This window comes from Gorilla gorilla, chromosome 11, assembly GCF_029281585.2.
Source record: "Gorilla gorilla gorilla isolate KB3781 chromosome 11, NHGRI_mGorGor1-v2.1_pri, whole genome shotgun sequence".
NCBI classification, from domain to species: Eukaryota; Metazoa; Chordata; class Mammalia; order Primates; family Hominidae; genus Gorilla; species Gorilla gorilla.
In genome coordinates this window covers 140440068-140457759 of record NC_073235.2, presented here as the reverse complement: position 1 = coordinate 140457759, position 17692 = coordinate 140440068, and the positions used below count along the sequence as shown (strand labels likewise).

The 17692-nt window shown below is 43.5% G+C and overlaps 1 protein-coding gene across 50 annotated transcripts in view; it reads right to left on the bottom strand.

The window, feature by feature from the left end:
- Nucleotides 1-17692, bottom strand: part of LRRFIP1 (LRR binding FLII interacting protein 1) — a 156588-nt gene that overhangs the window by 13001 nt on the left and 125895 nt on the right. For 16 of the 50 annotated variants that reach the window (XM_055379840.2, XM_031008492.3, XM_055379842.2 and 13 more), the window contains 7 exons: nucleotides 16085-16156; nucleotides 13887-14057; nucleotides 11152-11244; nucleotides 9792-9884; nucleotides 8502-8594; nucleotides 7123-7264; nucleotides 1403-4726 (listed from right to left, as the gene is read on the bottom strand). In XM_055379840.2, coding sequence (XP_055235815.1) covers nucleotides 3189-4726; nucleotides 7123-7264; nucleotides 8502-8594; nucleotides 9792-9884; nucleotides 11152-11244; nucleotides 13887-14057; nucleotides 16085-16156 — 2202 coding nt within the window. In that variant the 3' untranslated portion in view covers nucleotides 1403-3188. Of the gene's footprint in view, nucleotides 1-1402; nucleotides 4727-7122; nucleotides 7265-8501; nucleotides 8595-9791; nucleotides 9885-11151; nucleotides 11245-13886; nucleotides 14058-16084; nucleotides 16157-17692 lie in introns of those variants that run through there. The other 34 variants (XM_055379849.2, XM_055379863.2, XM_055379862.2 and 31 more) reach the window with 8 other exon arrangements.

Sequence of the window (17692 nt, the reverse complement as noted above, 5' to 3'; positions counted from 1 at the left end):
GATATGGCTGGCAGGCAACCTTTCGATTCTTTTCTGAGTTTGAATCTTTTGACACTATAATCTTTCTAAATTGCCCTATATATTTCTATACCTTCTTATATGGAGTATAGCTAAGTCAACTTTCTTTTTCTTTCTTTTTTTTGAGACAGGGTTTCACTCCATCGCCCAGGCTGGAGTGCAGTGGTGTGAGCACAATTCACTGCAGCCTCGACCTCCCAGGCTCAGGTGTTTCTGCCTCCTAAGTAGCTGGGACTACATGGGACTACATGCACATGCCACCATGCCTGGCTAATTGTTTGTATATTTTTTTTGTAGAGATGGGCTTTCATCATGTTGCCCAGGCTGGGCTTGAACTCCTGGGCTTAAGTGATCTGCCTGCCTCGGCCTCCCAAGTGCTGGGATTATAGGCATGAGCCAATGTGCCCGGCCTCAACCATTTCTTGATAAGTTAAGGGCCTTCACAGTAATATCAATTACTGTGCTTGGCTATAAAGTCATTACACTGGAGAGCATATAACTGATGCTCAGAATGAAGGCTCTGAAATCATCGAGAAATGGTTTGGCTGCTCAGAACTCTTTCTTTTTCCTTCTTTCTTGCTCATGGATTTTCAGCTGTCCATTCCCTACTGGAGGGCTGGGTCCAACTGCTTGTTCACTGGCACAGTGCCTTCCATGTACAAAGTGATCAAACCTGTCTATTAATTAAACAAATGAGTGGTGGATCACTGAGATGGCTGGATGGCTGAGCTGAGGGATGTGACGTGTGCCCAACGTCCTGCAGGGTGCTGGTGAATAACATGAGAAAGAACTTAAAATGGCTTGATGATCTCACCATTTAGTGACCTTGGTTGTCAAACTGCTTTCCAAGAGCCCTTTAAAGGTAGGAATGAGAGCTGTTTCCAGTATGCACTCCAATAGGAATGCAGCTTTGCTAAAGTTAGAGACATAAACTAAAACCCTGTGAAGTCCTATAGAGCCCTTGGACTTATTTCCTAGCAAGCATTTATCATCCCCACCATCCTCTACTTCAGGACACTTGAGCAGAAACAGTCAAGGTTTTTGCTGTTTTCATCCTACTCTTCAAAACACTGTAAGTATTGGCGCATTTAAGCACAGCGACAGATGAAGACCGTTTTCAGCTGAGGCTGCACATCAGAACCACAGATCACAGGGGATGGTGCATGACAATCGTCTCAGTTCTCCCAGTAATGCCCATGTTAGCCCCAGGCTCGATGCCAGGAGGGAAGTGCATTCCTTACTGAGGGAGGGCATCAGGCGTGGGTCTTCCACAGAACCCCAATAGGAATCAGCAACCCCCAAGCAGATATTACTCAAAGGTGGTATTACATACAACAGTAGCCAGACTCAGACTTCAAGCAGCCCAAAGAGTGGAACCACAGGCTTGTACAATTATAAAATGTTTTTATTTCAATTACATAATAACACTTACGTTTTCCTCAAATTTTATTGAGGTTTTGGTCTTTTTGCATTCAATTCTATCTTGTAACAGTAATATGAATCCACATAATTTCATAAAATGTCAACAACATTCGTAAGGTACATTCCTTTGTGATTTTATATTTTACAATTTTAAATCTAACTTTACAATTATTTTTTAAATTTTTTAATATAGAAAACATATTTTCTTCAGGCAGATCAAAACAAGAATTTTCCAATAAGAATATACTGGGACATAACAAATGAAAATATTTATACCAAAATACCAAAAGTGATTCAGCTCTTTAAAATATCCTACTATAGTCTAATTAGTAGCTTGTACAAGAACAAGTAACCATTTTTTACTGCTCTTTTGAATGATGATTAGAAATTCAAACAAAGTATTTTAAGGTTCAAAAACTTTTTTTTTTTTTTTTTTTTTTTTAGAGACAGTGTCTCACTCTGTGTCCCAGGCTACAGTACAGTGGTGCAATCATAGCTCACTGCAGCCTTGAACTCCTGGCCTCAAGCAATCCTCCCACCTTGGCTTCCCAATGTGCTAGGTTTACAGGCGTGAAAACATTGTTTTGTGTGTGTGTGTGTGTTTTTTTTTTTTGTTTTTTTTTTTTAGACAGAGTTTTGCTCTTGTTGTCCAGGCTGGAGTACAATGGCTTGATCTTGGCTCACTGCAATCTCTGCCTCGCAGGTTCAAGCGATTCTCCTGCCTCAGCCTCTGGAGTGGCTGGGATTACAGGCGCCCACCATCACGCCCGGCCAATTTTTTGTATTTTTAGTAGAGACAGGGTTTCACCATGTTGGCCAGGCTGGCCTCGAACTCCTGACCTCAGGTGATCCACCTGCCTTGGCCTCCCAATGTGCTGAGATTACAGGCATGAGCCACCACGCCCGGCCAAAAACATTTAAAAAATGACTGTCCCTGCTCAAATACTGCAGTAGGAAATGTAATTTGACATATATCACTTCCAGAAAAAAACTTTAAATCTTTCTATAAAATGAATTTGATACATCATCAGCATGAAGTGAAGTTAAAATCTCTTACAAAGTAAATTCAGGTATATCAACAATGAGATCCAAAAGCATCGGTTCAAGATCAAAGACTCATATGAGGTAAAGGCAAATAAAGCCCCTCATGCTTTCAGACATTTACTTGTTATCCTTAAAATGATTATTGTTCTAAGGTGCAAATCTTATCATTCAGTGACCTATTTGCTATTTGGCTGTTTATCTCCTTTAAATAAAATACCATACAGGTTATAATGTACATTTTAAAATCAAATATGAAAGTACACATATGTGAACAAGACATTAATTTAAATATCAATTATATTCATAATACAGAAGTCTAAGAATGCTATTTGGTCATTTCAATTTGATGCTGATATATTTGGTCAAGAAAACCCACATTCCTATCAGCCTAAGGCAAATAGTAAATGCTTCTATTTTTATTAAGTGGACTATACACAGTAGACATTATTGTTTGATACTACTGGAATGCTCTCAATTAGAACGTACACTGACAACAAATATGTCTTTCTAATCTGGGTGATAACCTCAATGATTACATGGAAATCTACAAGTAACAGTCTATAACTTAAAGCAGTAGATCACCTGGTAATTGTCATACAGTGCCTCTCTATGAATTTAGAACATTCTACTTACATTGGCAGTGGAGAGAAAAGACCCCTTCACACTGAGACTTCCTGTGCACCGTGACTGCCGCCTGCCTCAGCTTAGGACATGGTACAGTCTTCTTTGCTTTTGCCCTTCTCATTCCCTCCTCTGGTATCTTCTCTGCTTTCTGGACTGAAGTCCCCTGGCTCTCCTCCTGGTGCCGACAAGTCATCGTTCTCTAGGCTATTGCTGTCTAAAGCTTTCCTGACGGTCTGACTTGCATGTTCTGACATCTCACACCTCTCTGTACTTTCTGCTTCACAGGCATCACTAATGTCCTGTGAGGGACTTTCATATTCGGGCAGGGTGCAGCGATCTGCGTCTTCGCTCCTTGGTTCTGCAGGACTGCTTTGAGTGGCACCATCTATTTTAGCATTATCTTTTGCAACACCTTCATCTAATTCTTCACCACCAGCCCTCGGACCTGATGATTGAACTGTGTCATCCTCAAAATCTAATGTGTCTCCATCAGCTAGTACCTCCTCAGCTGCTGTTTGTACATCATCACCTTCTTGGTCAAGTTTTCCATCCAACTTAATTTTAGGATTCTCCGGACAATCAACATTTTCACTGCTTTCTGCTGCAATTTTCTGTTTTGGATTTTCAGTCACCTCGTTTTGGGCTTCCACTGCTGACTTTCTGTCAGTGGACTTTACCTGCTCTTCTTCCTTAATTTCACTTAAATCTGTGTTCTGATATGTTAACTCTTTTTTAACATCTTTAAGGGTTTCTACGGGTACTTGGGATTTTTTCTTCTTGTTTTTCTTTTTCTTGTTCTTTGTCTTCTTCTGTGATGAGTCCAATGCCTCTCCCTGTTGGTCATTCTTTTCTTCGTCGGGCTCTTTCATATCTAAGGGTTCATTTTGAGTGTCTACTGTACTTGGACCTGCCGCTTCCTGACCATTGCCCTCAGTTCCTGCTGGAGAACCAGGAACTTCTGTCTTGATTGGTTTCTCATCCCTTAATCCTGTTTCTTCACCCTCTTCTTCGTTGTGATCCCTACCTACTTCTGTACTGTGCGCTGGAACCTCCTTGGGCTCAGCTGCTTCCTGGTTGGTGAATTCTTTCTCTAAACTATGCCCTGTGCTTGTCTCTAACTCTTGGGGGACCTCTACCATACATTTGTCATCATGATGAACTGTGTCATCACTATGCCCTAAAGGACACGAGGCCACTGTGCCTGCCTGCTCTTCAACCTGAGTCACTGCTGCCTCTCCCACATTCTCTGTGTGGCTCCCATCATCTAAGTCACTCCAACAGTTGGATGGCTCAAGGGGAGTTCTGGTCCTGTCATCTGGTGCACCCATGACCTCATTTGACTCAACCTGTACTGTGTTTTCAGGGAGAGAAGTGCTCTCAAGAATTTGGCTTTGAATCTGTTCCTCATAGGTAGCACCTGCTAAGGTTCCTAGGAATGGGGCAGTGTCTTCAGAGGATTTCTGGTCCTCGGTATTCTCACCAGCAGGGAATACCTCTATGTCCACACAGTCCTTCACTGTGTCCTCTGTGTGTTGTTCTTTCTCAGTATTGTGCAAGATTTCTCTTTTCCCCACATTCGCCACGATTTCATTTTTCACCTCCACTTCACTGGCTCTTCCTAAAAGACCATTGAGAAAATTGAAGGGACCCCATGATGTGGTGGCCACATAATTTACATTAGAATGTAAACACATGTTCTAAATCCCACCCACCCCTGTTCCTAAAGAGAGAGTCATCAAAGAGTCATGAGAAACAAGCCTTTGCCAGTTCTGTGCGGCAAAGCAGCAGTTGCATTAGTAAATTTTGGGTCAGTGAGGGCCACTGCCACCACATCAAAGGCCAGAGTGGCTGCTGGTGCCATCTTGTGTGGACAGATTTTTAAAGGTGACGTTAAGTTTTGACAAATAGAAAGAACTCTGGATCAGGCAGCCAAACAATCCACAATGATGGGTTTAGGAACAGACTGAAGGTTCAATTCCCCACTCTCACTTCTCAATGAACAACTTGACAACTTGTACTTCTGCAGCTGTCAAACTGCACTGCATGTCACACAGCCCTAAAAGCAGCTTTCAAGTAATTTTTTAAAAGAATATTCAGTGCACTTTTAGAAATGCAGCCTCAAGGTCAATCTCAAGGAAGATGCTTTTGAAATAGCTCATATGAAAAGAAATCTATCTTCTGCCACTCAACCATTGTTTTCCTGAGAAAACACCCTGTGTCCGTGCCCTGATACCTCTGCTCCATTCCCTAAGGGACTAGGGAGAAGGGACCAGCAGGAGGCAAATGTTCAAGATCAAGATGACCACTAAATTAAATGATAAATTATTCATCGTCTAAAGAACATCAAACTGTTTTGGAATTTTTGGATTCTCCAAACAAAACCCCAGCAGATTAGATACAGGACTATGTTACGGAAAGTCAAAGCTAGATAATTTTATAGCCCAGTGATCTCCATGGTGGGGTGCCCATATCCCAGGGAAAATGGGGGAAATATTAGGAATTCTATTTAGAGTTTTACTCTAAAACTTCTTTGCATATCTTTGCATATATTTTACAACGTACATTTTATATTAATGAAATAGTATACATATGTAGATTTAAAATAAACATACATATTGGATCCTACAATTCTTTGCTGAAGGAATATGTGATCAAAAGTCATTTGAAGGCCACTTTCAAAACTGACATTTCTGGTTCTTAAAACATTTCACAATGGTTATCAAAGATTTATAAAATGTGTGTTTGAGTAAGAGCAGCATGATCAGATTCCTAGCTGTTCGGGTAGCTCATATAAAGGTATGATGGAAATTGATTAATTTATCTTTTCTCAACAATGGTATATAGATATTACATACCTATCTAGAGACGGAATCTTGCTAGGTTGCCGGGCTGGCCTGGAATTCCTGGTCTTAAGTGATCCTCCAGCCTTGGCCACCCGCAGTGCTGGGATTAGAAGTGTGAGCCACTGCACTAGGCCACAACTTTTTTTACGCAATTGAAAAGAGCTGTGTTTCTTTAATAGTCATAAAGGTAATGAATGAGGTACCTCCCTGGAATGTGAGGCCTGAGACGATGGGGCCTGGAGGTGTCTACATTTCCATACATAAAAAGAAATAAGATGAAAGCTTCTAAATTAAAATGAAAAGTCACGGACCCCGACCTTATTCCAGCCTCTTTGTAAAACACTGGAATGCAGAGGGTGACCAGTGACAGATGAGGCCTCACTTGCACGCTGCAACTTCAGGCTGCATGCCAGAATCTGAAGGTTTCTCCCAAAGCCAACTCTTATGACAAATTATGACAAATCAGATCATTGAAAATGGTATAAAATATTCCTCTCATCTACTGGATTCCCCAGTTTTATATTCTTTCAGAAGCAAACACGTGGCATACAAAGGAGGATCCCCTCTGACAAAGGTGGGCATACTCAGACTCTCAGCACTGCCACACCCACTACCACGGCCGCCTGCCCACCTTGAGTGGTGGCTTGAAAACGGCAACACAGACAGACCTGCTGTCCACAGGCACCCCGTACCCTCAAAATGCTGAATGCTGCCCAGGATGTCGATGTTGGCTTGCAAATATGGCCAACTGACTTGACGGCCTCAACTATTCTGATCTTTTGATAATTCTGTCATAGAATCGGTTTAAAAAGCCACACTTTATAGGTACAGATATATATGTGTCTGAGGAAAACCAAATAGTACTCTCCACGTTGTTACTTAATTTTGAGACTATTTTCCTTTTGCCTTCACAGTCTTGCTTGGTAGCTTTGAGCAGCAAAAGAAAAGGTTCACTTGAGCCATTGATGGTGCACTACACAGAGATGCATGCCAGACAACACGTGGGTGACCACACCGGGTGGCAAGGAAATTACCATGAAGTGATGAAACAAATGGCATGCTGGTGACTGTTAACCCATCAGTGATGGTGGCTCCAACCCCAGCAGTGCGTGGAGGGTGAACCAATGCTCAGTGGAAAGGTGTGAGGAGCCGAAGGAAAGCAAATACTTACCTAGGGTCCCATCCCCTGTCGACTTGAGGGCATTTAACTCTTCTTTCGTCATCTTGGTAGGACCTTGGTATCCAACATTATTGAGGGTGTCGGAAGTCTCTCCATTGGTAGCTATTTCTGAATTTAGGATTATTCCATGTTTCTGGGAACAAAAATAGGCTCATCGTAATATTTACTCAGTGATATTAGGTTAAACTCTGTTTTAATGCAATAATAAAAAAGAAAACCATTTTTTCCTGAAGTACAGGGTAACGGAGTCAAGAGAAATGCTAGGGTGCAGCACTCATAAATATTCGGTCAACACACACAAATCTGGGATATCGTCCTCCAAGGGCTACTTCTTTCTCAGATGTTCCAATCCATGCTTTCATTTGCTGGTGACAAGCTACTTCCACCAGGCATCCTTTTTAACTACAGGTAGTGGCCTGTGGGCTGCCCCCAAGTGGAGCAGTAAGCAAGTCACTGCCAAGTGACCTTTCATTTTAAAACCCTGATTGCATTCTTTAAAAAGAGGAACCAGATAAAGAAAGAAATATATACATGTTCTGAAAGAGACACATGAAACTTATGTTAAAGAAGGAATTCAGAGGTGGCTAGAATGTTCAGTATATTCAAAAGAAACAGAATTCACTGAAAACAGCAGCACTTCCCAACTGCAGACATCACTCACCCACGCCCTCCTGCTGCCTGCGGCTCTCTCTCCCTTGTGTGTGAGGAACTCCCCTGAACTGATCGCCTCTTCGAGGAGCAGAACTACGAATCTTAGCTCTAAGCCTGTAGCTGGCTGGCTCACTGCTCTGGCTTTGACCCTGGAGGCCAAGCAGCAGATGGTGACGGTTCAGGAACCCGCCCACCCAGAGTGCTGCCACTGGTGCTTCACCTGTGTCAAGCAGCAGCTGAAGACGCCTTGGCGTGGCCCACCAAGGACAGGGAACCGTCTTCCACCTGTAACGTAGTAGGTCTCAAAGTATAATTTGCGGGATCCTTGCCCAAACCACTTACCCAAGTCACTGTTCCTCTAGAGAAGTCCTTAAATTGGGGGTTTTAATATAAAGAGGCAAATTAATTCTCTAAGTCTGAGTAATATCCTGGAGAATTTACTAGTGAGTATGAGAAAAATTTAGATAATATATCAAAAAATTCTTGCATTCAAGATTGGCTATGTTTATTAACATCAAAAGGCCTTGGGCACCACCCACTGAACCTACATTTATTTTACATCTCATCGCTGTCAGTTAACCCAATACATGAATTATTAACAGAACTAAATGACATACAATGAATTATGTACACACATATTCACAGCATCCCAAAATTTGCTGTTGTCACCTGGATTTTTTTTTCTTTTTTTTTTAAATAAAACTACTTTGGCTTCATACCTTTAATTCCTCTTTCAGCATGACTACTTCTTCTCTAAGATCATCCCGTTCACTCCTTACGGAATCAAAGAACTCTTTCTGCCTCTCTAATGCCTGAGTGTGCAGCAGAGCCAAGAGAAAGAAGAAGATTTGCACAGATGAGCAAGTTACTTCAGAAGCAGGAACGAGAAGGAGGCTTCTACCATCTAAAACACTAGTGGACTCTAGACATTAAAGAGACTCTGCCTAAAGATACTAACAAAATCCAAGTATTAAGCTTTTCGCTTAGTATATATAATCCAAGAAATGTTACTGTTCATACTCCATGAAAGACATGCGCATCTTGAAGCACACGGACACAGCACGGGGCCCCAGAGGTTACTATATTTGCATCATTTTCTAGCTTTATCTGTGTGTTCACAGCTGCGTTAGAGTTAAGCAAAGTCTCCACTTGAACGAGGGGCCAGTAAAGAAAAAGGATTGCTTACGCACCTCCCAGGACAGCTGTTGTAGCCATTTAGACTATTTTTATACACTGATTCTTGGTATCCATCATCTCAGATAAACGAAGTGGTCCTAAAGTGTGCGTGCATGCAGACACACACACACACACACACGCACACACACACACACACAATCCTAAGTGCTGATGAGCATGACAGTGGAAACACAGCGTGGCTTGTTGAGTCAACATGCCGATGGTTTGTGCAGGTATCTCGGCGTCTTTATTAGAGCTAGGTGTATGAATCACTATTTTGGGGAAACCATTTGTTGTTACCAATCATGACAGTTACTTTGTGGGGTTCTGTTCCCCCTATCCTTCAATTCTAAGTGTAGAACTGCCTCTTTTCTTCTTGTGGAGGGAGAAGGGTATGTGGAGACCTTCCCTGGGGAAGATTTCACGGTGGGGATATCTGCCTGGTGGTGCTTAGATTTTTTTTCTCAAAGCACCGCCAGGCAGATAATCCCAAGACATCTGGCCTTGCACACATCAGACCTCCTCAGAGTGTCCTCCTCACTCCAGCTGCTTCGACAACCACTGGCCTGGCCCACCCACGGGGCAGGCAGAGCGCACAGCTATGCATTCACAAGACCCTCCATGGAGAGTCCATGTCACATTCCAAGTTCATACCAATTTGGATAAGTTAGTGTATTCACTACTTAATAAAATTAAATACATTAATACAACTGTGTCACGTGGGAGTTGCATGCATACTCAGACAAGCGGTTTTGCAAACTAAAGACTGAAAAAACTCAATTTGCTAAGCAGGCTGCCCATTTGAGTAGATTTTCAAGACTTGGGAATCCTACCCCTATCTTTTTGTCTTTCCACTCTATTGTTTCCTGAAGATCAGAAATCTCCCTGATAGAACTCGCCTGTTTCTGCTGTAGCTGTCGGATTTCCTGAGGAAAGGAACAGACAGAAAGCAGATAAAGGGTTAAAGAGGAAGAAAAACCCCAGCCCGAGAGATAACCTGAGAGCTGGGACAGTGAGTGAGGCCGCAAGCACCCTTTCACCTCATCAACCCTGAATTCATCGTCAGCATTCTAGGATTTTTTTCCTTGTCCTACTTCCGGCTTCAAGAAGTGCAGGAAGAAAACCTGCTTTGGGTGAAATTCTCACTTCAAGGCAGCAGTTAAAGAACCGATTAAGTCAAAAAATTAAAAACCAACCCTGTATTAGTTTCTTATTGCCATTGTAATGAATCGTCATAAATTCAGCAGCTTAAAACACAAATTTATTCTCTTGCAATTCTAGAGGTCAGAAGTCCCAAATGAGTCTCATGGGCTAAAATCAAGCCTTTCTGGGAGGCTCTAGGGAGAATCTGTTTCCCTGCCTTTTTCAGCTTCTAAGACTGAGCTGCTTTCCTTGGCTCATGGCCCCTCTCTTGCATCGCTCCAACCTCAGCTCCCTGTGTCACATCTTCTACTTCTGCCTTTGAGTTGCCTTCCTCTTAGAAGGATGCTTGTTCCATCAAATAATCAGGATAATCCCTTCTCTCAAGGTCTCTAATCACAACTGCAGGGGCCCTTTAACCATGTAAGACATCATATTTACAGTTTCCAGGGATCTGGATGTAGACAACTTTGGGGGACCATTATTCTGTCTACCACACCTCCCCAAACAAATACAAGATCACCAAAGAATAGGAATGTTCACCAGTGAGAGGGACTGTTTCATAAATCTAGGGATGGAGAGTTAGCCTAAACTCTCAGATTTAAGAAAACTGAAAACTTTAGTAATTGCCATGGAATGAATTGTGTCCCTCTAAATTCATCTGTTGAAGCCCTAATGCCCAATGTGACTGTATCTGGAGATACGGTTTTTACGAAGTAATTAAGGTTAAATGAGGTCATAAGAGTGGGGTCCTGATCAGATAGGATTAGTGTCCTTATACGAAGAGCCATCAGAGACATTGCTTTTTCTCCACCGTTTGAGGAAGGATACAGCAAGAAAGTGGCTGTCTGCAGGCCAGGAAGAGAGGCCTCACCTGAACCCAACCTTGATCTTGGACTCCCAGCCTCCAGAATTGTAAGAAAATTAATTTCTGTTGTTTAAGCCACGCTGTGTATGGTATTTTATTACTGCAGCCTAAGCTAAGATAGTCATGGCCTGACAAAATGCTCCAAAGGGAAAAAAGGAAAAGAAAAGCAGGAGAATGCTACCTACCTCGAGCATTTCCTCTCTTTGCTTCAGGGCCTCCTTGACTTCAGCAAACTGAAATTGCAGTATACTGTGGGCGTGTTTTTCCCTTTCAAATTCCTGTAAAGGAGAAAAACAGCACTGAAGCAGTGGAATCTCATGTTTCTGGCATGCCAGTTCAGGTTCTCACGATTTGTAGTTTCTGTGGAACAAATCACCTGCTACTACGTCATCACTATCTTCAAGGTCTTTTATTTTATTTTTTATTTATATATTTTTTTGAGATGGAGTCTTGTTCTGTCGTCCAGGCTGGAGTACAGTGGTGCGATCTCAGCTCACTGCAACCTCTGCCTCCCGGGTTCAAGCGATTCTGCTGCCTCAGCCTCCCAAGTAGCTGGGATTACAGGCGCCCGCCTCCATGCCCGGCTAATTTTTCTATTTTTGGTAGAGATCGGGTTTCACCATGTTGGCCAAACTGGTCTCAAACTCTTGACCTCAAGCGATCCACCTGCCCCAGCCTCCCAAAGTGTTGGGATTACAGGCATGAGCCACCGCACCTGGCCTTCAAGGCCTTTCAAACAACACAAACAGATTCCTCTGGACTTTATAGATGATGCCTGATGACTTACTGTCAAATTAACCTGAGGAGTTGATGCAATCAACAAGGATTTTTTGATTTCTTATCTACAGTGAAGCAAGAGCCGAGGAAGGGCCCCCCCAGGGAGCCTGGTGCCTTCCACAGCACTGTGCTGAGAGCCTGGGTGAGGCTGCCCTGCAAGGACTTACCATAAAATGGCCCCTGCTGAAATACGACAAGGAAGACTCTTTGGGATAAAAAGGAGATAAATATGGCCTACTAAAGCATCTCTCATGAACAGCTGGTGGCCAGCTCTGTGCTTCAGGGCTGCCCCTTAAGGGACAAAAACAGGAGAGTTTGGGGGAGCGAATGGAGAGCCTGCAAAACTAAGCTGCTCCTCAGGCTTGGCCTCCCCTCCTGAGGCTCAGCCCAGGAAGCTGGCAGCTCGGCTCTGCTGTGTTCCCGCCCAGTCACAGCAGCGCAATCCCTGGTGACGGCCTGAGACCCAACTCACTTTGCTGACAGCTTACAGGCCTGCAGGATGCTCCTTCCCTAGACCTGTCAGGCGGGTGATCTGAGATGGGATCTGGCCTGAGCTTCTGCTCACCCTGGCACTTCTGTTCACCCACTTCCTTTAGCTTGGGGGTGGCTGGTGCCCTCCTGGCTATGACAAGGGCCCTCCTGTGGGGCTTTGCATGGCCCCTGTGTCCATCTCGGGACAGCATTCTAGCACCATCCAGCTTCTCTGGAGTGAGACTCGGGAGTTTTCAGTCCACTGAATGATGCCTAATGACAGCATTCCAGGAGGACTGCAAATGCATTACGGGCCCCCACCCGAAGGGGGGTTGGGCTGTGCTCTCCACTCCTCCGTTCCCACATGACATCAGTCTTGTGAAAAGCTCCCCTCTTCCAGAGTTCAGCTATAAGGAACTTTGTGTGTAAAATATTCTTCAGCTTCCAACTCAATTCTATGGCAGTCGAAGAAGCAGGCCTGAAGGCTGTCAAGGGTACCTTGGTTTTAACCCTTTGGATTTAGAGGATAATAGCCAGTTAAAAACAACAACAACAACGACACTCACACATTACATTTTCTGTTTTTCTCAGAATCTCTGAAAAATTGGACAATTCCTAAAAGTATGAAAAAAGTATTCCTTGCTTTCTATCTAAAGAACATCCAAGCCCAGCCTTCATGGAATCAGTCCGCTGTCATTACTTAACACATGACTCATGCTTGAGACTCTCAATAGAAATTATATCTGATCTCAGCTGTTAACAAACTAGTTCCAGTGGTTCCTAATGAAAGCCCAGATAAGACTATATCTCTTTCTGAGCTTGGTGATATATTTAATTCTTAAGTAGAGTAACTGTCTCTCTCAACTTAAGTAGAGAAACTCTTAAGTAGAGAAACTGTCTTTTCCCAATCAGCAGAAAATAATATAATTTTCTTAAAATCTTTGATACTCATAACTATTTCCCTATGGTGTTAAGAGAGAACAAAATAAAAATCAGAAAATACATATGAATAGGAAAATCTTGAAGCATCTGATCGCACCTTATCTGAGCATGATGGCTCTTTCATAGGTATGTTTTTTCATGGTTTTGCTTTTGGATTAGATGTTCTCCTAGAAAAACTGTCTCCAGTTTACATGTTGAAATTATACGTATCAGTATTTCAAGTCACTTGGCAAAGAGTATGGTACTTTTATTCTCAGATGTTTGGATTTCCTGGATAAGCGGAGAGCCATTGTTCAAAAATATAAAAATACATAATGTAAATTATACATTATATATACATACATACACATGATATATCCACACATACATATACACACACACCCACATCCTACCATTCCCTTTTTTTTTTTTTTTTTTTTGAGACAGTGTCTTCTCTGTTGCCCAAGCTGGAGTGCAGTGGTGTCAACACAGCTCACTGCAGCCTCAACCTTCCAGGCTCAAGTGATCCTCCCACCTCAGCTTCCCAAGTAGCTGGGACTACAGCCATGTACCACTTGGCTAATTATTTTAATTCTTTTGAGAAATGATGTCTCGCCATGTTGCCCAGGCTGGTCTCGAACTCTTGGGCTCAAGTAATCCTCCCACCTTGGCCTCCCAAAGTACCAGAATTACAGGCATGGGCCACTGCACGCAGCCTATTGTTAATATTCTGTATCATACTAATGCTTACTTTGTTTTTCTCTTCGTACTGCCGCCTAGATTCAGCCAGCTGTTCTTCAAGCTCCAGCAACATATCTTTTAGGGTATCAACCTGGTACATGAAGTTTGTCTTTTCATTGTCTAGCTGAGCATTGGAAACCATAGCCTTCTTATATTTCTCTTCAACTTCTGCTAGAGAGTCCTGTGGAAAGCAGGTCATATTTTTGAAATTGCAATAAAAAAATCAAAACAAAGAATCATTCAGTATTCTGTTAAAAAAAACCCTCAGTCCTAAACTTAGACTATATTTCTTAGAGCAAATGGATCAGAACAAGAAACACATGGCAACTTCAAATGCATGGAAATCCCCCTTTTCAATTTGGCCAAATTCTCATTGCTCAGAAAATTCATTATTAAAAGCAATGGACACACTCATGAGAACAAATGAGACACCAGTATGGAAAGGGATGTGGTCACAGAGGCAGTAGAGTCTCTGGCCGCACTCAGTAGCTGGGGAATCCCCCCAGCACGGTGTCCTAGGGCTGGGTGTCAGGCTGTTCAACAGATTTCTGAAGAATCACTTGCGGCATGTGACCAGCCCTTGTGAAAGAGCCAGTGTGTGATGGCTGAGATAATTACACAGGGCCACAAGCCAGTGACTGCCAACCAGCCCCACTCTGGCTTATGAATCAGGAAAGGAGCAGTAGTGAGTTCAGATTTTTGACCCATAGGAAAATGGCAGGCAGATCTCACTGGGTAGGTCCTGGAAAGACAAAGGTCATTCCCTTTGAAGGACAGTCCAGAGAAAGAGGCCTGTAAAATATGCATGGCGATGCCCTCACGTGCCTCACACCCTTGCAGGTCCCCAAACATGAGGAGGGGAAGGCGATTCCAGAACAGAGAGCAGAACCTTCAGGGCGCATACATACAGAGCTAAAGGCAGAGGCAAGAGCTGCCGGTTCAGGTGCAGCAGAGGCTACGAGGGGGCTGGAGGGACCAGTGCTGGTCTAGCTCTGCACCTCCGCACCAGGACAGCTGCTTCAGGTGGGACCAGCGGGTCTCCGGTTGGTTCAGTGGCTCCCCAGCAGCATTTTTTTTGAAACAGTGTCTCACTCTGTCACCCAGGCTGGAGTGCAGTGGCACGATCTCGGCTCACTGCAGCCTCCATCTGCCGGGTTCAAGTGATTCTCTTGACTCAGCCTCCCGAGTAGCTGGGATTACAGGTGCGCACCACCACACCCGGCTAATTTTTATATTTTTAGTAGAGACAGGGTCTCACCATGTTGGCCAGGCTGGTCTCAAACTCCTGACCTCAGGTGATCCACCCACCTCGGCCTCCCAAAGTGTGGAATTACAGGCGTGAGCCACCACGCCTGGCCAAGTGGCTCCTTTTCGCATGAATTGAAAGCCAGAGTCTTATTTTTCCCCCTTTCAGGAAAGGTGGCAGATATGAAGATAGTGAGTTAGTCATGATCGATGTCACCTCCTCTGTCTGGTGCCCTTTGATATTAAATTCAAATGATCTTGTAGGTACTTTCTAGGGGGCTGAAAAGGAAGTAACAGATATGCCACCCACTTCCAGATCCACGATTCGCTGCTGCCTAAGGAAGACAGTCACTGATTGTCCACCTTACTGTCAAGGAACAGGGCAACCACATCTCCTGGCTGGTGCAATGAAGTCACTGCACACTCTAAAAGCAGTGTGCACATGCTCCAAGAAAGCCAATGCCATAGTCAGTCTTTACTTCAATTAGTAGCATTTTACAGGGTGCAAATAATTGGGATGTTTCAAAAGCGTGGCATGTGAGGACAGCCTTATTAGTAGACATCAGATATTTTGAGAAGCAAATCAACCTAAGCATTTTTGTATACAACTACTACAAAAAGTGAAGAAAACCAAGAACCTTCTTCAAGTGTCTGGCACACGCCTATGGGAAATGAGAAACTGGTTTTAAGCCTGGGGGAAGGATGGTAAGTACAAGGCATGCGTCAGGGGATATGTTAGTAACCTTTTCTACTGGGCAGTTACATTTTCAATCTTGGTTCAAACAATGCATTTGGGAAAATGGTGAGTGTACACCCATGCCGGCATTCCTGCCATTGTGAGTTCTTCTACAACCTGGAGCCTCTTTACAGTAAGCATGCACTTTGAATTTCTTCTTTAGGATGTTGTTTTTTTTAAGTTAAGTTGGGTTAATATCGTGAGACCACACGTCTGTGAATTGGTACCTTCATCTCTTTCAATCCCTGCATGTATTTGCCTTCTACATCCTGAATCTGGTCCTTTAACTCATTGAGTTCCTGGGGGAAATGGCAAAAAAGGCAGATGATGTCAAGGGAAAACAGGTGATTCCCTAAATCTTTTATACTTCAGGGTAGTTTCTATTTGGGTAGTCTGAGCACCCAATTTTCTTTTTTGTTTTATTAAGCGTTAAAGGAAAATAAACTTCAATATTTAAAGATTAAAGTTCAGGTGTATCCCATATGATATTTTTACATGATTTTATACAATTTTAGTGTATCTCATATGATTTTACACAGTTTAAAAAACAGGCAAAATAGAGCTTCGGAAAACGGTACAGGTTATTTCAACTCCTATTTAGTAATTCATTCAAGCACCAGGAGTTCCTACTCTGTGCAACATACAGTAAGATGCTAGAGGCAAAACTCAGTAGCACTTTTTCCCTGCATTTGTGGAGCTCCAAGTCTCTACTTTGCCAAATTCCTGGTGCCGGGGACAGCATCTGGCATGAGCCAGCCTCTCAGTAAGTACTTGAACAAATGAATGGCACGCACAACCTAAGGGCAGAGAAACATCAGGACTGCCCAACTCTGCTCCTCTGCTGTAGAAACGGAAACAACAGGCCAGGCGCAGCGGCTCATGCCTGGAATCCCAGCACTTTGGGAGGCCGAGGTGGGTGGATCACCCGAGGTCAGGAGTTCAAGACCAGCCTGGCCAACATGGCGAAACCCCGTCTCCACTAAAAATACAAAAGTTAGCCGGGCATGGTGGCGGGCGCCTGTAATCCCAGCTACTCAGGAGGCTGAGGCTGGAGAATCACTTGAACCTGGGAGGTGGAGGTTGCAGTGAGCTGAGATCGTGCCATTGAACTCCAGCATGGGTGACAAAAGCAAAACTCTGTCTCAAAAAAAAAAAAAAAAAAAAAAAAAAGAAAAGAAAAAGGAAAAAAAAGGGAAGCAACAAGGAGCTGCAGGTGGCCCCGGGGTGGCACATGGGAAATGGCTCTTCTGGTTTTGTAAACTTATAAAACATAGGTGTTGGAAGCATCTTCAAGGTGACCGTGGCCAAACTCTGGTGGATGCTTAAATCCCTCTCCATCCTCCCTGGCAAATGGCCATCCAGCTGCTCAGACATCCCCAGTGGGAGTTGCTTCCCTTTTAAACCTAGTTTAAAGCACTAGAAAATTCAGAATCTGAGTCAGTTCTGGCTTCTTTCAGCTGCTTCTGTCTTGGTTCTGCTCCCTGGAGGACACAGGTCTAGTCACCTCACCTGCCCTTCCAGTCTTCAGGTTTTCAGATGCACTGTCCCTAGTTACTTTAACAAATAGCACCGCGTTTCTCTTTCACACACGGAATACTACCAAATGCCTGGCACTGTCCTGGGTGCTGAGGATAGAGCAGAGAATAATACCTACACTACAGTGGGACAAAAAAAATCATTAAAATACAAAGATGAGGGCTACTAAAGGCACATTACAAAGAGAAAGGAAAGGGCAAGTTCTAGGCCGAAGGGGAACATACTTAGCAGGGAAGGGTTGTGTGAAAGTAGGTAAAGCCGTCTGGTGTCCAAACTTGTGGACTGAATGTCTATGCAGA